Here is a 23,165-nt window from a genome sequence, read left to right as displayed (position 1 = left end):
CCTAGCAAGCCAAGCACGATCAATTATGTTCTGCCTTAGCAAATTCATTCATTATTTTATCCAAGATGCAGCTATAAAAATTCAGAATTTCTGGGTATAGTAGCAATTTCTAAGTGAAGAAAACATATATTTCATAATAAATCAGGGAAGTATCATGACTTGATTTAGACTCATGCAGAGTATCTGTACAAAGGGCTTGGATACACAGACAAACATGATACTCAAAACCTTTCAGCACCAGAAATTTGAAATTATGCTAGCTGAACCCCTACTTGCTGATACTGATGCTTCTAAAAATGACTTTTCAATGCTAATTCTAACAGCAGAGTCCCTCCAATGAAAGGGAGCAGATAACAGCCTTCCCACTACATCAAGAAACAGGCCATGAAGGAGACTGGATTTTAGCGTGATGGAGAAGAGAGGGTACAAGTTGGAGGCAATAGGTTCCAATTTAATTTTTGCCAGCACAGATCTAAGCAATGTCCATGAATTGGGGATTTATGTGAGCTTCACTGAGAAATAATGGTACAACATTATTTCTAGTAGAGCAGGCAGTACAGGCTGAACAACTGTAAAAATGTATTTTTTACATTATTACTTCCTCAGTCATAAGATTTTGGATATTTTCCTGATGAAATTTGATATGCAAGCTGCTTGACCCATAAACTCTGTTTGAATGGAATTTAATCTCACGGGGCTTTTATCCTAGTAAAGGCTTCTAAGTTTTTGATAATGAGGGTAAATCATATTACTAGTTAATTCTTTATGCCATTGCTAATGTGCAGAAACCGATGCGCATGTTTCTCTTTCTTTTCCAGCATACTAAATTTCCTACAGTGGGACTCCCTCTCAACAGCTGTGTTCCCATGAAGCTGTACTGTCCGTATGCCTTTCATCTAACTGGCATTTTAAAGTCTTCTTTTTCGTATTTCTTTAGATTTATTTCTTTTATTTATCTGCATTTCTTCCTCCATATTATACTAATAAATTAGAAAACAGTTAGCTGTGTATGTTTAAAGAGCTACCTTGAGGTGGAAATGAGTTAGGTCTGTCTTCAGTCATACTTGAATGTATATTGGTCTGATGGAAAGGGCCACTTCCACTCACCCTTTGTCTAAGGGTGCAGGATGCTATACTATAAAAAAGCTATGAAGTAAATGACAAGAAAGAGTAGAAGCTGGAAAATTAAATTACTCCTACCAAGATGTTGCACAGTCTGGCAGTAGATTTTTAACAGAACAGCACAGATATGGAAGCTTTGTGAAAATTTTTCATTGTTGAAAGGATATCTCTTCCTTTCACAGTGCTATCTTGCAATAGATTCATTAGTTACAAAGCATGAATAGTGAAACATGGATACTTACTGTTTTGGAGCTGTCAGAAAGAGTATAAAAGATGTGGCATTCATAATGCAAAAATTATGATGAAAGCTTCAATTTCAATTTTATTTTTTCAGACACTAGCTCATCATAAATGTCAAGTTCCGTACATTCTTTTAATGGCTCTTAGCTTGGGATTTTTATTTTGTCTTGTGTTAAAAGACTGCTCACAACAGAGCTGGTTGGGAGTTTTCTAGCAAAATTCATTTTTGTTGAAAATAGCTAATTATCAAAAGAGAAATTCTAAGTGGAAAAAATCCTATTTTCAGTATGCTCCCAAGGAAACATAAGCTGGCATTTCTCAGACCTTGACTGCTGTTTTGCCCTGTCATCTAAGATATTGCAGCAGTGCACATTTTCCAACATTTTCAGCCAGGTATTCTAGAACTGGAAGATCTGTGACATAGAACACACAAGTTATGCAGCTCATGAATTCCAGAAGCTAGAGGACAAATCTCAGTTCTGCGTTAGGCAGCCCAGAAGCCCAAGAAGGAGCTTTTAAGGCTTCCAGGCATCTGCCATGGAGATAATCCTGTTGGCTGCAGTCAGCAGTTGCCAGAGTTTCCAGGAGGTATACGGTTTGGTTTCCTAGCCAGGAACTAATTCATAATTACAGCAAGAGAACAGCCAGGAGTTTATCTACCTAACTGTCCATGGGTTTATATTCTCTAACTATGTAATTTAGATTTCTTAATATTCTTAGTGAATGCCTGGTTGATAAGGTTTACTGGCAACACCACTGTTCTGTGCCTTGTTACTCAACACCTGGTTGTCAACTCAGAGTATGGTTTTAGGGTTTTTGTATGAATGCTTAGATAATCATAATATTTCTTTTCTTTCTCCACCTTTCCCCCTTTTTATTGTGTGTAACTTTTAAATCAAATCTTTTAATGTCTCAGTATCACATCTTCCTGCAGAGCTTAAGTAGTAAAATGTTAAAAGATTTGTTATCAATTTCAAAAGAGCTTTTCAGTTTGATGTATTCCTACTCTTTTTAAAAACATGCATAAGGTAGGTACGCAAGTACATTTTCATTTGTATAAAAGGTGTTTGAGGCCAGTTGATACTCATGTAATCACTGAATAGAACCAATTTCAGACTGAAGTAGTTTATACTGACAATCCAACCAGCTAGGGGAAAAAAAAGCTCCACTACGTGACTGAGTTCTGCCTTTGGTCATATGGGATAGCAAATTGCCTAGTGGATATTGACTACTCAAAAGAAAACATGAAATAAAGAAAGAATGTAAATGTTAACTGTAGCAAAAAGATGTGTAAAATCAACCCATTCCCAGACAGTCCGCAGAGAAAGAAAAGAGACAGTATATCTGCCTGTGTAATCTACTTAAATTGATTCTCAGACTTGGTTGCAATGAACCACTTACGTGCTCTGACCTACAAGGCACTGGGAAAGTGGTTTACTTACCTTATAGTGAGAAGTTGTTATTTTTCAATCAAAATCATGAACAAAAGTTTTAAGTCCTAGCATAGAGTCTTAGTTTTCTGTAATACTTTATGCAAAATGAAGAGGAGCCAGGATTACAAATTTCCATCCTTGACATTTCTAAATACAATGTTATGCTGAGGTTCAGTATTGCTTTCAGTTATCATAAAATACTCCTTCTATATACTAATAAATATATAATAATAATAAACATATACAATATAATGGATAATATATAATAAATAAATAATATATAAAATAATATATTATGTAATATAATAATAAATATAAAATATTAACATAAAATGCAAAGAATTGTCTTCAGAGAATGATTTTAACATGGATAAAAAAATAGGAATATGCTTTGACTACTTGAAGAAGGTGATTCACATCACTGTCATGGGACCTGAATTTTTAACATGTTGCAGAATGCTGAGTCCATCATCCCTAAGTCTTCACTGCTTTCTTCGCCGGAGTAGGTAAGGGGGAGCAGTGTTTAGGGAACCAAGGAGAAATAGGTTTCTCACTAGTGAGAAATGGTTAGGGAATTGTAATTCAGGATGCTGTTTTAGTTTGTATGTAGTTTGAAGTCACTGCTGCCCACAGACAGAAGAGGTGATCCCACTAGTCTCTTCTGTCCCCACCTCTGCCCCCAGGCTCAACAATGATCCAGACACATGGGCACTATAGCAACCAATGCAATGGCATTGTACTGGTGGAACATGCAATGGTATCCTTACATTTAGCATAAGGCCTCCGTCCGTCAGTTTCATTTGGAGTTAATATTTGGATATTATTAACTTGAAGAAATGCAAGAAGCCAGGTATGGTAACAATGGCCTTTGAGAACTTGGAGACCAATAACAGTCAACACACATTACCTTGTTTAAATTAGTTTTGCGCTTCAATATGAGGAAAAAGTTGTTCAGAGATCTCTTAAATATACCACAGAGTACATTATGAAGTTTAATTCTTAGACTCTGAATGAAGGAAATAGTGTTTTTGAAAAAGTAGTGAAGAGTCATGGGAAATGTAAAAGTGAGCTTATAATTCCTACCCAATATGAAAACAGACATATTAACAGAAATCTTCCTGTTATTGGAAATAATTAACTCTTGGATGATAAATCTTCAACAAAACCATATGGGTTTTAAAGATGCTGGTGAGCAGGGGCTGAAAAGAGAAATTTCGGGGGGTGGAGCAACAGAAATATGTAAAAACAGAGAACAAGAAAATGGTTTGAATGAAGTGCAGAAAGCAAAAAATATTGTAACAAATGCTGCCTTTTTCATCATTATAAGAAAAAGTGCAGACAAAAAACATAACAGATATGCTATTAAATGAGCTGGATCTTTTCACAACAGACTTTTTCTAAATGATACTCAGTGAATATGAAAACAAAGACCAGGAGGCTCAGTTTCATAATTATTTGTGGGGAAATATTAAAAAGAAAAAGTAAATGAGAACCTCAGCATTCCCCGAGTCAAGCATACTTTTGAAGACAATCAAGTACAATGAATCTGTTGAGCTGCATACCTCAGCAATAATTTGCGACCCAAAGGAGACAACAAAAAAAAAAAAGGTAATGAATTAGCAAAGTAGCAGCTGCATTCAAAAGCTGAAATAAGGCTCAGTTACTGTACATCTACAAAGATTTTCAAAATATGATTCTTCAAGTTGAATGCTATTTCTATCTTAGCATATGGAAACAAAGCCTGAAAGTTCCCCAGAGATGTAGAAAGCAAATGGTAGGGTTAAATGCAATAGCTGCATTATAAATTTGGAGATTTCTTACAGTATTGAGTAAGTCCTTGTTTCCAGAACAGAAGAGAATATTTAGGAAGTGTGTTAAGAATTGTGCCTGGCCATCTACGTGGTCTATGAGCCACGAGAAAGAAAAATAAAATTGTAAATTAATTAATTTCTCTGTTTTGATTAACTAAATAGGTGGAAGTGGTTACTCCAGTTGTGCCTTCTAGCAGCCAAATTAATAAATGTTACAGACATACAGGGTTAAAGCATCCAAATTACCTCTTATTTCCTACCAAAATGAAAGAATGGGCCAACAGGCAGACATAACGTCAGTCAGAAGTCATCGCTTCTACATGCTTTCAATCTAAGTAGTAAGATATTTTATTAACCACTAGAAAGTCTTCAAAAAGCATCTTCTTTGTGCCTAAACTCACACTTCCCACTAAACTGTAAGCTTTCAAACCCATAATATGGGAGAGATGCTTGTCATCAGAACTGCTGCTAAGCAACTTACCTTAATTAACTGGACTAAACTTTTGGAGTTATTTCCACTACTGGCATGTGTTAAGTTTAGCAAGCAAGAGTATCTGCTCTTTCAGGTGTTCCAAAGGATCATAATCAGTCTGAAGGAGATTTAAAATACCTTTGATTTAAAGTAATCTGGATTTTGTGTCTTAAGTACAAGAGCAGAACTTGTAGGGGAGAGCTCCAGATGCAACTGGGCAAACTACCCTTTTAAAAAAATAGCTAGAAATAAACAGAAAACAGTGAGTACAAAATAATCACAAAAGAAAACTGACACTATACAGGTGAAAATGAAAAGGAGTAATTACTGTAAAAGATAAACCAAGCTTTGCAATGAAAGTGACAGTGAAACAAACAGCTAAACGTTATTTTTGTATATGAAGAGAAGAAATACTTTCACTATGGAAAGACAGCAGCGGCTAAAGTTAAACAACCTTTAGTTTGGAACCAAAATGAAATCAGGACCTTTTGTCATATTTAGGAAGAACAAGAGTTAAATAGGAAAGCAATGCACAGTAGTTAATAGAAATATAAATTACTAAGTCAGAAGTAGAAACAGAACACAATAATCTGAGTTCTTTCAAGCGTGGGAATATAGACAGTTGGAAGAGTTGTTATGAAGTAGACAATAAACTAAAATCAGAAGTGGACACCAGGGAGAAATAATTAGGCACATGGAGATAAACAGAAAATTGGATAAAATGCGACCTGGTACAGATAAAGGTGAATCATCCAATCTAAATCTCATGTCTGATAATTTCACAATTTTTTGTAGACAAAAGGCAAATGTAGATCTAATCTGTAAGGCTTTTGTACAAGGCAGTGTAGAAAATTATCAATTAAGCTAAGGAACAGGATTAGCACTGTAATGATGGGAAGCTAGGTGAGAAACTTGTTAATGAGGATAAAGGACAAGGCAGCATGCTGAGAGAGAAACAGCTTGCTGGACGGACCTCTTTGCTGATGGAAATCACAAAGAGTTGGTCTGAAGACTGGCCTTGTATAGTTACTGTAGTAATAGCTTTGGCACCTCAGTATGAAGGAGGGTTAAAATAATCAGACAACAAGAACTGGGTGACATTGTGAAATGCAATGAAGCACAAAGTGCAAGGTAGCGTCTGTGGCAACAGATGGGAGGAATTTAAGCACGACTGTGGCAAAGCTGTGTCCAAATGAGACAATCTAGGTATTTCTAGCATTGATGGAGAAGTGCTAATGCCATAGCACCTGACAACTTACTATATAAGGGCAGCATTTCTTAGCTGTAGCTACACACTTTTTTGGTCAAGCTCAAGAGGGCCAAACAGACCTTTTTGTCTTACCTGCTCCAAAGCCTTGACAGAGTAAGTGTGTGTCTGCTAAGAATGTACTGAATGTGCAAATCCTAAAAAATGTTTGTTGTATATAGCATAGCTTTGATTTCTGATGAACTGGGAGGGACTATGATACCTCAACATATATAAATTGAACTGTAAATTAACAGGGAGGAAAGCAAAATTATTTGAGCTAAAGATGTAAGAATATACGGGCAGAATCTGAGAATGCATACATTTAGAAATTAGGGGGATTTTTTGGCTATTTTAGCAGAGAGGTTCCAGAACAGACTTCGAATAGATTAGAGGAGAGTGGACAAAAGCCCTTATAATGCTTGCAGGAGGGCAGGGAGTATTTGCCAGATGGAATATGTGATCTGACTATGCAGTAAGGAGGGGGTGGGGTTGGATCCAGTGGCTTAGGACATGCTCTGTCTTACGGTTTCCTTGTGTGCCTGACTTCTGAGTTGGCTCAGTTGAGAGCTCTTGGAACTCCTGAAGTTTGGCCTCATGTTGCTGGCAGCAAACATGCCAGACTATGGAGAACCCCGATGTGAAACAGTCGCATCACACTCCCTTCAAACAGCTTACATAGTCAGTCATGGTAAGGGTAACTGCAGCTGTGTATTCCTTGTTTCTCAGGGTAGGAGTGCGCCCTGTTTTATGGCTGAGAGAAAACAATTACATTCTGGAAGACTGCTGTAGGAATATATTGTTAGATTCAGCAGGAAAACATAAAGAATCCAAGATGAATCAATTATTGTACCTTGGTTTTGAACACACTGAACACACTTAGCCATATATACATTATTTGAGAGTCAAGTACAGCAGACAACTGCTACTATATTAAATACTTACACACAAAACCGGAAAGACACGGAGCAACTGGGAGCCGATAGGGCAAACCAGCAAATAATATTGAAAGCTGAAAGTGGAGAGGGTAAATTGATTTTATTTTTATAAGCTCTTCTATTGTGTTCCTCTTTTTTGTATTAAGAACATTTAAAAGGATAACTGCTTTACCACTCTGTTGCCAAGTGATTGATATGAAATAACCGGAAAAGTTAACCAGAAATAACCTTGTCCCACAGTAAGGATGCTCACAGGAAATTAGAGCAGTGCAATATGAGTGTTTTAACTTCACATAAAAATCTTGTGTCTTATGTAGGTAAGATTAAAACAGATTGCAGGACTCATTCTACCTTGCACTTTTTAATTAGATAGACTGCTGGTACCACAGGGGTACTGAACATGGGCTCATTTTTCCTCTACATCTGATGGCAGAGGAAACAAAGGAAAACAGAAGACAAAGCAGCATTTCCATCTCTCCTGGCACCTAGGAAATGAAGATAAGCCTTTTCACACAAACATGTTGCCCTAACAGGCACATATTTAAGAAAGGACAGAAAATCATGATTTTTTTTTCTAATGGTATCTTTTGAGAAGCATGAAATCATGCAGTTTTGTTGTAAAACCAGTATTTGCCTTACAGCTCAGAGATTTTTCTCCAAATGCTATCAATTTTCTCTGTAAATTTGTTTTATTCCACCAACGAATTCTAGGAAAACTATGAAGCTTCCCGAATTTTAACAGAATATGTGGTGACAGTTTTCTGGTAACCACCACATTTTTTTCCATATAGGTAACCTCATCATTTGAGAGGTTATCCCACTCTGACCACTGTCTTACGAGTTAAACTGTGCCCACCAGCAAAGACCATGCAAGGACTGAAAAAGAGGATGCTGCTGTATGACAGAAGGCATGGACCACTATGTTTCACCCTCAGTAAAATATGAAAGCACTAGGACAAAAATCCTAGATACTCAACTGGAAAATACAGAAAATGTGTCATATAATTACTTCACATCGTGAATTCTATGCAACATTTGTGATTCAGTGTAAGTCATAGTAATAGACAGCATTTCATCTGAGTTAGAGCACGCTGAGGATGCAAGCAGGCAGAAGGAATTGAGAAGTATGGCCTTTCTCTCATGCATGAAATGACAGAGAGAAAACTTCCTTTAGCTTCTTTGTTTTCACCAAATGGCAATGAGGCCAATGTCAGGTTTTTACTGTCATTGAAGCAAGGCAGATGCTTCTTGCTTTGGGTTCTGACCGGCATGAGTAACTATGATGTGTTGAGACATGCCTGGAGTGCAAGCCTCCTTCATCCAGTGAAAAATTTCTATGTGACTGCCAATGGGCAGGAAAGAAAAAATATGTGGAAAAACTAGCTACAAATTTCACCTTGATCCCAGCTGCGTTGGGAGGGCAAGACAGGAGCTTAAGTCATCACTTAAGATTATATCCTCACAGTTTTCTTTGGAAATAGCTGGAGGTTGTTAAAGTGTGAAGGTGATGCAATCCTGCCTGTAGTGTACAGACTCACTGCCCAGAAGTTATCATTGTTACTGAAGCTGTCCAGTGCCCCTTGGTACCCTTCTCAGCAGGGGAACAACACTCAAGCATTCAAGCTTGTGCAGTTGGAGAGCTGAGAAGGCATGCTAAACCGTATCTTCAGTGGTTTGGGTCCCTTCAGAGATCTCTAGATTAAAGATCTGAGAGATATAGCAGGATGTATAAAGGTTCTGGTGGATGAGTTTTATTTGTTCAAATGAAGTCTGGAAAACTGAGCAGCTTTTTTGGTGTTTGATGCTATTTGGATTTTACAAAATGGCTGCCCTAATTTCTTTTGATGACAAAGATGTATCGTCATCTGCCTAGAGCTTAGTTCTGCAGTCCACTTGGGAGGATGTCTACCTATTCCTAGGAAATGTTCTGCTCATTAACTGCCACCTGGGATCAGTGATTAGCCAAAGGTCTCATCCTTGAAAGTAGACAGAAGTAACTGAGGCTGAACCAGAAGATTGTTCTCCTGATAAAAAGCAGAGCAGACCCCGAATCCCAAAGGGACATCTTCCTCAAAGGCTGGGACAAAACCAGTTTGTCATAGTTTCAGTAAATCACAATCCCAGCCAAAGATAATTTTGGCCAGATACTCAGGGGTCTGAGCCGAGGGAGTTACCAGAGAGCATGATGAGCTATGACTAGGATGCTGGCTCCCATTTCTATTGATAAAATAATATGTTTGTAATATCCAGCTACACAAGTGAAAGCACTGTGCAAATCCATAGCTCTCAGAGCCCTCACCCTTCCTGGTACTGCTGCTGGCTGGAGAGTGTGAGCATCCCACAGCACAACTTCTGGGTTTGATCACAGTGAACTTCATTTGCTATATCAGAGACGAAAATAGAAAACTGTGTGAAAAGAAGCTGAGTCTCTCAATCAATTCGTCAAACTGAGCGGAAATATCTGTGTGCTATACAAAAGATAATGACAGAAATTTGGTTTTAACTCCTTCACTCATCCTGCCCAGGTACTCATGTGTGAAATTACCCAGGGGGAAGAGATATAAGTCAGTGCAGGAACCCCTATTGGCCTTATCTTTGATGGGCTGTGCAGCATATGCTACAAACTGAATTAGTTCAGAAAACAGAGAAGTTCATCAGGCTGTACAGACCCACTGATGGCAATAAGAAGGTGGTAGAAACAGCCTGCCTAGAGAGCATGGGGAGTGTCAACAGAAATATGGAACTAAATTAATTTTGCCTGATAAGTACATTTTGTTCCCCTTCATCAGTGTAATTCTGAGGAGATCACTCCTCTCTAATATTTAAAATTTGAATTAATAGACCTGAATTCTTTTTTTTTTTTTTTTTTTGTCAAAATATGGAGAACTTCTAGACAAGGTAAGGGAGAAGGTAGTTAATTCATTTCATGACAATTCTAAATTTTCATTAGTCCTATAACAAAAAATTCATTTTAAAATCTTAAAAATCACAGTTGGGTTGCTGTAGGCTAGGGGCTGGGCTTCATGTTACCTACCAGGAGATTCAGTGATTCAAGAGATTCAGTGGCTGCTGTTGTCAAATACAAATAGAATTGGAGCACTGCAGCTCCAATAGGCTACTCCTGTAGACTGTTTCCAGTTCAATGGACCGAGTAAAAAAGAATTTGCATTTTCATAACCATTGTAATAATGGTCATGATCATTATCATGATAGCTGAGTGATAAACCAAAATTAGCAAATCATTGAGTTTCTTTGTCTGTGTGGGCTTTTCTGCAGAATCACATCTGTCGCTTTTTGTCACTTTGAATATTGTTTTGCCCTAGTGTCAGTGGTAATGTGGATGTGGACATCTGTCAGAACTACTTGTCTGCAAATTCCCTCTGCAGCAGGCAATGGTCAGTGCAGCATTTCCTAGCTGTGATAACAGTGATTCCTCTATGCCTTTCCTCAGGCTTTCCCTTCTAAATTCCTGACCTGTGTACTGAAGAACGACTCACTCTCTCAAGACCCAGGCATGAATTTACTGCTTTCTGAACAGCTTTTCTTTCTTTTTCCTTCCATCCTTACAGTCTTATCACTATTCAAGATGATGAAATCAAACACTCTTTGCTCCCCATCAAGAAGTTTCTTTTGCACCCACCTTCTCAGGTGGATTACTTTAAAGCATAAGAATATCAAGTGGAAATAGTAGAAGTGTTTTAGCCTAATGGTTTAATGATATATGAAATACAAATTTTGAATGGAGATATAATAAGAAGTAGGGGAAAAGAACTAGTGGGAAGTCAATTTTGAAAAGTTTAATAATTCATTCTAGATTTTAAAAATTGTAAGTATTCAGATGCCTACATATTCATCTTATTTTAGGCATCTTGTGATGCTTGACTTCCAGAATGCACAATTTTGATTCACTTGCAACAAAAATACTGTATATAAACTAAATTTCAAATTAGTTTTGTAAACTTCATTCACAATTGTATCTAGCATTGTTGTAAGGTATTTCATTAAAAATTAAAACCCAAACAGACAAACAAAAAACCACAACAAACCACTGCAGATATATTTGGGTTCTGCTCTTTTTTAATGTAAAAGATTTTGTGCATGGATAATAGAAAATCAGCATGATTTCACCATGTATTTAGTGTGGTCAACTAGACCTTACTGCTGCAGTGGTTTTCTGGCAGGGTTCTGCAGGAGCGAGCCCCCTGCTCCTGCAGCTAAGCCATCAGATGCCATTAGCTTTTCTTCTAAGCCTGACTGGGTGAATACATTCAAGTACTGGATCCCTAAGGAATGTCTCTTACATAAATACCAGAAACATCCACTCACCTAGAATCACTGCGGGTTTTGATACACTCAACAAATCCTTGTTACAGATGTTATCTTGTTACATTTGTCTAGGTTTTGCTGTGTTTGTTTATCTTCAAACTGACAGGCACCAAAAATTGGCTTGTTATACACCTAAAATTAATGGTAGTTTAGTGCAAGCTATTTTCACCGCAGGTAGTAACATGTTTAAAGAAGACACGGTTTTTATGTTTTCCTAATTTTTTAATGTTTGTAAATATTATTGTGTGTTCCATATTGAACACTTCCAGTTGGGAAAGCATTTATAGACACCCAGATACCAGAGTGGAGCATCCATGGTGAGATCTGTAGGGCCGATTTAACAATTTATTTGACTGCTCCTTAAGTTTTGTCAGATGCCTTTCATGTCAGTGACGAAATCTGAAATGTTATGGTAACTGGAAGGGAAGGAGAGGGACTTTTTACAATGGCATGTAGTAACAGGACAAGGGATAATGGCTTTAAGATGACAGAGGGTAGATTTAGATTAGATATTGGGAAGAAATTCTTTACTGTGAGGGTGGTGAGGCACTGGCACAGGTTGTCCAGAGAAGCTGTGGCTGCCCCATCCCTGGCAGTGTTCAAGGCCAGGTTGGATGGGGCTTTGAGCAACCTGGTCTAGTAAAGGATGTCTCTGCCCATGGCAGGGGGGTTGGAACCAGATGATCTTTAATGTTCCTTCCAACTCAAACTGTTCTATGATTCTATGATACGCATATGTACCTATATGTATAACTATGGGATCTATTTATTTAAAATTACTTAATGATATAGAAATATGAGTTATTATTTGGTTGCTTACTGTAGGGTGTGTGACACGCTTTAGCTGATCTGAGCTGAACAATTTCTACCCATGCTACTCTTTGAACAGCTTACAATTATCCTGTTTAGCATGGAGGGAAGTGGGATTTGGAGAGGTGTACAAATTTGGATATTTTGAAAACATCTTTTCTTAGAGGAAATATGATTTCTTGAAAGTGAGAAACAAGTCAGAAAAATGAAGCACAATATTATTCTCAAGTAGCTTTTTAGCCAAAGAAGGGAATTGCACACTTCTGAGAGCCTGCAGTTTGGTACCGCAGTTTTGTAGATGGTCACAATGAAAACTGATCTTCCCTTGCTCAGTTTCTTAGGAATAGCTCTTTCTGCTGGTTTTGAATCTCTCTCTCTTGCTGTCTGTTAATAGTGAATCTCAGCAGGTCAAGATAAATAAACCCTCCAAAACGTACATGTAGACATAGCAGTACAGTGTGCCCGTAAACCTTACCTTCAATAAACTATGAAGATTTCAGCTAGAGGCCGAGGAACACAGTACAGTGAACAACAGTTTTTGTATTTGATGAACTAAGTCTGCATCCTCCCACACTGTGGGCTTCACTGCCATACTAATAGGAAGAAAATACCCATTGATTTCAAGGGGCTTTGGGTCAATCTGACAGAGTATTGACAAAACCCAGAGATCTCTCATATACCTACAGTATGTACTCCTGTATTAACCTTACTAGCAACCCTTCTACTCCAGTGCTGCAGAGAGCTGCTGGAGAAAACAATTCAGCCTGAACCTTAACTTGTTTCTGAGGAAGCTAAAGATGGAATTGTTGTAGGACTGTCTATAGGATCCAGGTCTCTGCACTAGCTGTGCATAGATACCAAAGACAAATGATTCACAGGCCTTTGTACAAAGATTTCCCCCGGCTTTGTACAAACCCTTTCTCCCAGGCTGGAGAGCTGCCACTGCGGGGGACACTGCCATGGAAGGAATATTACCAGGCAAAAGAGCCCACTGGCAGGAAGCCCCAGGGAGGAATAAGAAGTATGGCCAGGAGGAAGGATATATGGTAGAGGTGGAGCCATGAACTAAAGCAAAGTGAATTGGTTTTGGCTAGGTAGCTCCTAGAGCAAGAAAGAAGAGCATGTTTTGCTGCTGGAAGCCCCACAGATTGCTCACAGCAGGACACAAGGCAATCACAAATCTGGCTGGCACTCTGGTTATACAGTGAAGCAAAGCCAACTGGCTGTCCAGGGTGAGAAATTCAGGCATAAGGTGGGAAAGAGGGACAGTGGGAAACTAGGGAACTAGTTCCTGGCTTGGGAGACTAGATGCAATTGGCTTCTGAGTTTTGCTTTGGCTTAGTCAAATCCACTGTTGCCAAGTGGTACACAAGTTCACATGCAAAGAGGAAGTGGGGAGGAAAGTGCTGAGAGCAAAATTGAACTGAAAATTGGGAGAAAAACCAATTGGAAAATGCTTTGAAATTATTGACTTGGGTTTGATTGCCACGTGAGGGAGATCTAAGCCTAAACAGTCCTTTCAGAGCAGTGTCATGTGGGAGGAATTTTTCAGCAGAAGCAGGGTGAGGGTCCACGCAGTCTTTGTGCCTGATGGGACAGCTGGATGGTTATTACATCAAATCATGCTGCCAGATGACACGTGAAGACCTGGTGACATTCCTGGAAAAAAGCAATTAAGAGCTGATAAAAAGCGGAACTCTTCCTACCCTGCAATCATGACACAATTTAAACCTTCCCCATTATTATACTAGCTGTGGGAAACAAAACCTCATACAGATATATCACCATGGGTTCTATCTCCAATGTAACAGCATGGGTTCTATGTCCAAAGCTTTCAAAGATACTGTGGATTCTGTAAAAAAGCCAAATGCTTCCTATTGTAGGTTATTAAATGACAACAAATTAGCATCACTAAAAAGTTAGCTTTTTAAGTAAAGTTTTAAGTAAAATTTGCTTTCTCCGCCATGATTATTTCTTTAAATATAAAAAGCAGAATTGCTAAAAGCTTCCAAGATAATACAGTCCATCCAGTCTATCCATTTTGTGCCATGCTAAAGTGATCCAGAGGAAATAAATTGATCATCCATCAAAGCATAGTCATTTAGGATTGAAAAATAGACTTGCAGATACCTTCATGTAAAATAGTGAGGTACTTCATGAAGCAGCTAGTAACAGGTTGCAGCTGATTGTTGATGTTCAAGTACAGATCCCTGATAGCTGCAGAATACAGGCACGTTTTAAACTCCCATTGAATACAGATCAGTTCTGTATCCCCACCAACCTGTTGGTGATGCAATTTGTCCTTCATGGCTTCTCACACATAGCATGCAAGAAGAAATAACTTGTAGTCTATGATCAGGAAACAAGTCAAATGGTCTTAAAGCCATTTATGTGTTCCCCATAGTAGGAACCCAGTATTGAAAGCTAATATACAATGGTCTGTGCTTTTGAAACCCTGCCTTTTCATTTACTTTTTTCTGCAAGAACTAACGTACTGCCAGAAATGTTATTTGTGTTGTATTTTTAGTCCAGGCACAATGGGTCTGTACATGTCAGAAAACACAGGCTGACCTCTGATCCAGTGAAGCTGTGTGCCAATACATGTGTGCTTGAGCTTTTGGTTAGCTGCCATCCATATATACTTTCAAACCTCTTGAGGTCAACCTACAGCGTATTTCACAGCTGAAGTTCATCCTGTCCAAACTCACATTAAATCTTCTAGCATCTGCTTTCTTTTTACAAGCCAGAGAAGCTGCCTTTATGAGAATAGGTATTTTTTAAAGTATATAGGTTTTCAATGCTTGTTGAATTGTTTATTTAATTATATTTTTATATTACCAACAGCATGTTATACTTCACAGACATGTGGTTTAGCTCTGATCAACTTCAGATTTGTCTACTACCTGTCAGACAACTGTAGATGATAGTACCCCACACTGGAGCTAGAGAAACTTGAAATCAGATAAATAGTTGGCAGAGAAGTAGTTTTGTCTAAAAGCATGTCAAAATTGGCTTTGGATCTGTGACCAGAATCCAGCTTTCCCAAGTCCCACCCAGTTAATACTTAGTATGCCTGGGCCATGGCAAGGCATTGATTATCTGTTGGTTATGGGAGACAGGAGCAAAACAACTTTCAAAGAGACATTCCCATTAAAAAGTCATCATTACTGTGATACGGGGTTTGTTCTGTGCAGTGCATTCCAAAACAAGGATCTGTGTGTACCCCTGCTTGTGGGCCTTCATGAGCTCAAGATAACTGGTGCTGTGTCTAATGACTCTATTCTTATTTCTGCTTAGTTTTCAGGACTTTACTTGTTGTCATTCTTCACCATCCTTGTTGGGCTGGTGCTCTACTCCTCCACATCCACCTATGTAGCCCAGGATCCTCGGGTGTACAAGCAGTTTCGAAACCCTTCAGGACCCGTTGTAGACCTGCCAGCGACTGGCCAACTGGAGCCTTCGGTAACATACACCAGCCTGGGGCAGGAGACAGAAGAGGAGCCTCATGTTAGAGTTGCTTAAACCCAGGGCTGTTGATCACCTACTGATGATTCAGTGGAGCTCGTATATCCGCTATCTCTGTATTGTACATAGAGAAAGGTATTTACCAGGTGCAGTTACACCGGTGAGCTGCAAGGTAGCAAATAAGGAAAGCTCATAAAAATACAAATTACTTGTTCCAGAGTGTTCATTGCAAGGAGATGCCAGTCCCTCATTTACGATGTGAGCAGCATGTTTGCAATACGAACTGCTATATTTGAATCAGTTAATGTCAAACTACCTGTGAAAGATATTCAATATCGAAGATGAAATTACATAAAGAAGTTCACAGAAGGGTGTTTCTGCACCCACTGAGCGATATTATGTCTAAGCCACACCAGTTGTGGAAAAGCCGCCTTTTTACAGCAAATACACTTGTGCAGTCACTGTTAATTTCTCTCTAAGAGTTGTTTGCACAAAGTAGATGGGTTAGTTATAGTAGCAACAGCCTGACACACTTTTACTAGCTCCTTGGATCTGGTGAGGGAAAGACAATTAATTCATCTGTAGTATCTGTCTAGTTGCCCTTTCTAGGTAATCTGTTCCATGAATCCAGAGAAGGGACAACTTACAATATCCGTCTCTATTCTAGGAATAGGTATAAGGTGAGCATTTTAGCCTTTCTATATTTGCAGAAGTGAAGTACTCAAGCATTGACCTCTCTGTGATCCGTGGCAGATTTCCTAGCAGCTGAGGTTCTGCATGAGGTGATGGGGAGTTAGTTTCTCTGTAGTCGTGACTTAACACGGATTTCTTACTTTTTAAACTTTAATCTGTAAAGAGAAAAACACATTTTCTAGTTTCCTATGTGTTGTACCTCTCCATGGTAAGATGACAAACCATGTGGATCAGGGCACTCATTTTAGATACTCAGTGCATCGAAGACGCCTTCTTCTGTTCCAGTTTGCTGAATCTCCTGTGGTTCACTATTCTAACAATAGCTATTTAGAAATGTGTCTGCTTTTTTTACCAAAACCCACAAATTGTAAAAATCAGGAAGATTAAGTAATGAATTCATGAGCAGAAAGTCTGGACCATCTGCTGGTATTGCTGCAGTACCACAAAGGCAGTCGTACCAGCAGAGTGCAGCCAGTTATTTGTCACCAACTACAAAACTAGCAGAAGAATTCAGCAGTTTACTTACATTCCTGGAGACATGTGAAAATAGTAACAGTGTGCTCCACAACTGTACTTCTACCCCAAGAGCCTTATCAGAATGGGGGATATCAGTCACCACCACAAAGAATCCATCTCTGCCTGTATGTTTGTTCTTCCAAGAGCTCAACAAAAGGAAATTATTATTTCAATATTCATCATTTATTTGCAATTTAAAATTAAGGAAGGAAGGAAAGATGATCTTAGGTCTAACAGATAGGAGAGGGATCCAGGAGAGCTCGGTTTTGTTCACAGATCTGCCACATCTCCGCATGATCCTTGGGCATGACTTACCTTCTGTGTGGCTGTTTCCCAATCTCTATAGATGGGAATAATTATATTTTACCTACCTCACAGGGGTGCTATGGGACCAAGTTATTTTAAGCTGCTTCAGGATCTTCAGAAGGAAGGAGTTTAAGTACACAATAGCGCTGTAAAAGTGTGTATACGTTCATTGTATATGAAAATTGAGTTTATGACAGCGTTGATGAATATTTAGCTTATGGCATAGAAGATTAATTTGATTTGAATGCTGTTCTGCTGAAGAAGGCTGTCTCAAGTGAAAATGTAGGGCTTCATGTTTGAAAAATACAACTTACCTATTTCTGGTTTTGAAAGAAAATCAATCTGTACTCTGGAGATTAGAAAGGCCACACAGTTCAACCAAGCAGGATGAATTTCTGCTGAGGTAACATTCATCTTTTATAGTCCTGTTCTGCTTTAATATAGAAGGGACTTCCCTGAAGCAGACTAGGAGAAGTATGAAGTATGTATGCATAATATACAAGAAGTGGCAAATGCCAGAATGCTATTGAACAGCAGAAGTATGTTGTATCTTATTCTCACTGTGGAGGAGAAGAGATTTCTGTCCCACTGTGTTTAGGCTGCCTGACACCATCCTGCTGCAGCTGAGGGAAGGGTCTGCAGCATTCCCAAACTGTGCCCAAAACCGACCCAAAAGCTTCAGTTAAGATGGCTTGGTTTTAAACAAATATATGATTTTTTTCCACCCAACCTTCTGTATATTTAATGTTTTTAGTGCTGATGTTTCCAAGCTTTTTTCTCTTTAATCATTGAGGATTCAAATCAAAAAAAGATTCCTACAGAGAAACAAGAGTCCATGTTATGGGGATGTTAAGGAAAGTCTAAATCCCACAGGATTTAAAAACAAAATGAAAAACACACGAGAAACATTAAGGTCCGTAGGGTGGAAGTCCAGGTGGGAAGCGCATAGTGAGGTGAAGCCCTGATGCACAGGGTCCAGCAAGCATCCTCCAGTCAATCCCTGGCAGAGCTTTGACTTGAGGTGGGATTTGTACATTTGCCAGGAGCAGGGGCTCTGGTTACAACCACCATGGCTCCCTCAGGTACCCAGAACCACACTGATGGGAATCTGTCATTTCAGTCTTTTTTGCTACCTTTATACCAATTAAATACCTTTCTCTGAATGTTTGTCCCTGTGTTGGTCTGAGAACCTTGAGGGTTGCGTGCGTGTGTGTTTCATGTTTACAGTTCCTTCCTATTGCGTAATTGTTTTGGTTAATTCCATTATTAGTATTTATTTTTAAGCCAAATGTTTGTGGTCCTTCTGCCTCCCCCTCTTCATTTTTCTGACACTAACTTGTAGATGTTTGTTAGAGTCTTCTCAGAAACAGCAGGGCAGGAGACATCTCCTGACCAGGTCACTGGGCTGGGAGTTTCTACTTTCAAGGGTTTGTGATCCACGAGTGGCTGAAAGGTGCCATCTGAAGCAATTTTTATAGGCTATTTTCAAAGGCTCTGTTGTACAGAAAGAAGTTACGAGTGATTCAGTGTGTACTCTGCACCCGGCCACCATCCCCTGTGATATTCACACAGGAGGAGTCTGATGTGCAAAGTGGGGCTGCTTCACAGTGTCTCCTGTTGAACAAGGTGGATACTTGGGTTAGCACCAGTGTGCTCGTGCTGGATGGACCATAAAAGGAAAACAGTAGTAGAACTTTACAAGTGACTGTGTTGACTGAAAAACTGAGGTCTAGTAAAGGAAAACATTACTTCTACCTGCTTGTTTTCTGCAGTTCAAGACCTCAGTGTGCACCAGCAAAGGTTCTGCTATCTAACCGGCAGCTATCTACTCTCTGTGTCACGTAGGACATCTCTATCTCTGTATAGCTCCTTGCCTGAACAAACTGAAACTCTTGTTATACTGCTGGCCTTGAGCAGCCCTTGGCAAGACTGATGTAATTTTCTGCTACTGGATGAAAACCTTCACTGAGAGACAGACCTTGTCTTTGTTCCAGCTATAAAGTTTCGAAACACACAACGATAGACCAAGCAACTGAAGATTTTGCACCACTGTGTCATAAGAAGTTTCAATGTATAGTGTAGAGATTGCTAACTTGTGCTATTAACACTTTGACAAGCGTGTAGTAACATTTTCTTTCCCTTTTTTTTTAAGCCATTTAGTATTCCTGAGCTAGCTACAAATACAAATTTTACCCCATGGGTAGGATTTTATTGTTAAATGCCATAATAAAGCACACTAATCTTGACAACGCAGATGGAAATACGAACCAGAACCAAAACCAAGCAAACAGAATCCCAACCCCAAATCCTGCATCAAAAAGCTGAACAAACCTTTCTCCATTTTGATATTTGCATGCACCTGTATGGACTGGCTGTGGCAATGTAATGCCTGTATAATGTTTTCAAATAAAAAAAAAATAAATGCTTTATGAAAGCAGGGTTATTGGTTTCCTTTCCTGTTTCCTTTGTATTTTCTTAGCCTGGATCAATTTTTCTGATGTGTGAATCTTACTGCAGGACATAATTTTTTGCTGTGTTGAGGATTTCTTTTCCTTGTGATGTGGTTCACCTACAACTCCATCCAAGATGTCTTGGCATTGGTGCCATTAGGCACTGTCAGGTGTCTTGCCTGGGCCCCCAGTTGCTGTTCCAGAAGGATAAGGGGTTTCCTGCGCAGCGTAACAGGTCTCCTGTGCACCCTCTGTTGTAAACTGCCATTCCCATATGGCCAGCTCAGGTATCCTGATATTTGTTGATCTCATTTGGACACAAAAGCACTCCCCCCACTGCCTTACAGAAATGATTAATCAATCTAGAATTAATGTGGGGCAATGCATGTGTATGATGTTAAAGGGCTTATCTGGCAGAGGTTACTGAGTGTCTATGACTGCCTTGCCCATCCCTCCCTTCTGGCTGCCCTGCAGTGCACTGCAGCAGTCTTCCCAGCAGAGTCCTGAAACAGACACAAAACTTAGATACCTGGGGGGAAAGGATTGTCAGGAGGAGCAGAATTGAGGAAAGGAAGAAAATGAGACTTTGGCTCATTTGAAGTCCAGATGGGAAGAAAGGGAAGGAAGATCCTAAGTGTGAGAGCAAGGGATTTTGTGAACATGTATTCACCTCTAAGAGTGTTTGCCAGCACACACATCTGTCTATCTCTCCTTGCCTGGTGTCTCTGCAAGAAACTTCTCATTGGTATTTCTGACATACTTCATTGCTGAGAGTAAAAAAGGGAACAGAGACTGGTGAGCTCATTTTCAGCCTTCCCCTGCACTATAACTGCGTGCAGCCCCTGACATTACAAAGCCAGCAGTGCTGCACAAATGGGCTGGTTTATGTCTGATTTTCCAGTGGGAATGTTTCCTAAGCTATCAAGAGCTCCAGAAACTGAGTTGGTGTGCATGGCTTTATCATGCTAACAGTTGGATTTGTATTTTCCTCCGAATCTGCTCAGGAGTCTCTGGCATTACAAAAATCTCCTTCTGTTGCCTGGCTGGAATTCAGCCTGGGTGCTTGAGCCATATGAATAGTAATTGTTTGGAATTACTCTAAAAATACATCATAAATAGGCCTTAATGGATCCTTCTGTGCTTAAATCAAACATGTCTCAACACTGTAGGACACTCAATCAGCTTAAACCTACCCATCTCCCTTTGTTTTTGTTTATTTTAGAGCTAGTTCTCCAAAATATTACAAATCCGAATCTGAATGCCTAACAGCAGTATGCTATGGCATACAAATAAGAAAGTGATGTTTTTTACAGTCACAAAAACTGTTTTGTTAAGTCTGCTCCACAATCTAAGACAAAAAAAAAATATGCTAAACCTTTACAAAAGGAACACTTACGCAGCCATAGACAGGTTTCCACGGCAGTTGCAATGTAGGTACCCAAATGCCAACAACACAGCAGTGATGATGAGATTGGAATAAGAGTGTTGACCATGTCATCCTCCTCCTCCAATTTTAAGTGCAGGGTCATGCACCGTGGTACTTATTAATAAAAAATCCTGCTATATGGAGGACATTAATTCCACAGGGCTGGGATCACTAATCAGCAATTAGTCGCAGACTGGCTGTGAGCCACCAACAGGAGACAAATCCTCACAAATTGACTACAAAAAGGCAGTTGTAACCCTCGGACATTGTTACTTGCATTGCAGCTGCTATTTTAGTTTCAGTAAAAGGCCCACAGTGTTTCTTCAGGCCACATTGCTGGCACGGAGGAGCCTCCACAGCCTTGGAAAACGCCATAGGTGCCCTATGGTCTCATCAGGTCTCTGCTGCGTGAAGGGAGGAACCACTGCACTGCCTGTCACTGGTGTTTCCCTTGGCAAGCAGGAGCCCCTGCTACCACTGCTACTGTACAGCAACCAGGTGGAAGAAAAAAATTTGGCTCAGAGCAAATCTTGAGGCTCAGAATTAAATGTCAGCACTCTGTGCAGTCCTCTCTGTTGTAGAAGTGCACATTTGCTATTATTTGGAGGCATTTATTTTTTTTTTTCTTATCTTAGAAGTTCCATTTTTAATTCAAAATTATGCATTGAGTTCCTCTGGTATTCATCAGGTTAGAATTTGCCCCTGCATGCATGGTCTTATGTTGGCAGAATCTCTGTAAGAGTACAGATAATGTCAATCATATATGCTATCCAAATATTTTTAAATCAAGGCTAGGCGGAGCTGATTTTAGTGGATTTCTAGATTTTATACTACTTAGGTTCTGATTTATAACCTTCAGCTATAGTTAACTTTTTGTGACTCCTTATTATGTACAATGCCCTCAGGCAATTGCTCAGTGCAACCCTGTTCTTAATAATGCATTCTTAATTCCTTACTGCCAAATACATTATTTATACTAACTATTCCATTTTACTCCCCATGTCTCGACAGCAGTGGACTCATCCAATTTGAACATGACAAAGCTGTCCATATGAAATCTTCCCCTCCTTGCCATGTGAAATACATACATGCTTGTCAAAAGCAAAGTATTTGGTTTACCATGAATAAATAAAGGACTTTTTTTATTCGCACACTTTACCAAAGCAGAAAGATAATGAACATATGCTGAGTTTACATGATCACTGAGCACTGAAACACTAAGTGATTCAACTTACAATGCTAGAGACGCTTTGCATGCAAAATAGCTTGGACTTTTACAGGTGCAGAATGCCCACGAGCCCACGGATCAACGTTATGTGAGGTCACGCATATTTAACTTCACGTTGACTGTAGCGGCCACTATCACAGAAGCCTGACTTTTTCCCACATCCATAGGAAACAGGCACTCAGCGTATGCATATTCGTAAAATGACTACTTGCCTAAATGAGCTTCCTAAGTGAGAAGGGGGAAGGGAATGGGCTAATCATGACAACAATCTGAAAAGTCTCATTATGTGACTCCCTCTGAGCTTCGGCTTGAATTATCTGATGTTGTTCTTGGCATTAAACAGCTTTGCAGATGGTAAATACGTCACACATGTATGCAACCATGGGAGTGTATTTCATAAGTATGTCCCCACACTTCCTCTGTGAGCCTACACTTTAATTAAAAGAGAGTCCCCACAAAACAGGATGACAACTTTATTCACTTAGAACTGTTGCAGTTCAGCGTTTCCACCCTTCAGCCTCTGTTCAGCAAGCTTTATTTAATAACCAAGTTGATGAGGAACATTAGCACTGCAGGTCCTGCTTTGACATTGCATCCTAAGAGCACACCACCTCCTGTGGCAGGGTGCACAGTGCAAGTGGGCCACACTGGCCAGCAAAGCATTTGAAAACCTAAAATTTTAT

The 23,165-nt window shown here is 39.4% G+C and overlaps 1 protein-coding gene across 1 annotated transcript in view; it reads left to right on the top strand.

The window, feature by feature from the left end:
- Positions 1–15,920, top strand: part of SLC35F1 (solute carrier family 35 member F1) — a gene marked incomplete at both ends in the record, with an annotated part of 245,584 nt that extends 229,664 nt beyond the window's left edge. Inside the window, one exon of the mRNA XM_080616701.1 lies at positions 15,696–15,920. Coding sequence (XP_080472827.1) covers positions 15,696–15,920 — 225 coding nt within the window. The remainder of the gene's footprint in view (positions 1–15,695) is intronic.
- Between the last annotated feature and the right edge of the window lie 7,245 nt (positions 15,921–23,165).

Source organism: Psittacula echo (assembly GCF_963264785.1).
Source record: "Psittacula echo genome assembly, chromosome: 4".
Classification (NCBI taxonomy): Eukaryota; Metazoa; Chordata; class Aves; order Psittaciformes; family Psittacidae; genus Psittacula; species Psittacula echo.
Note: the sequence above shows the minus strand (reverse complement) of the source record. Positions and strands in the feature narration are given on the sequence as shown.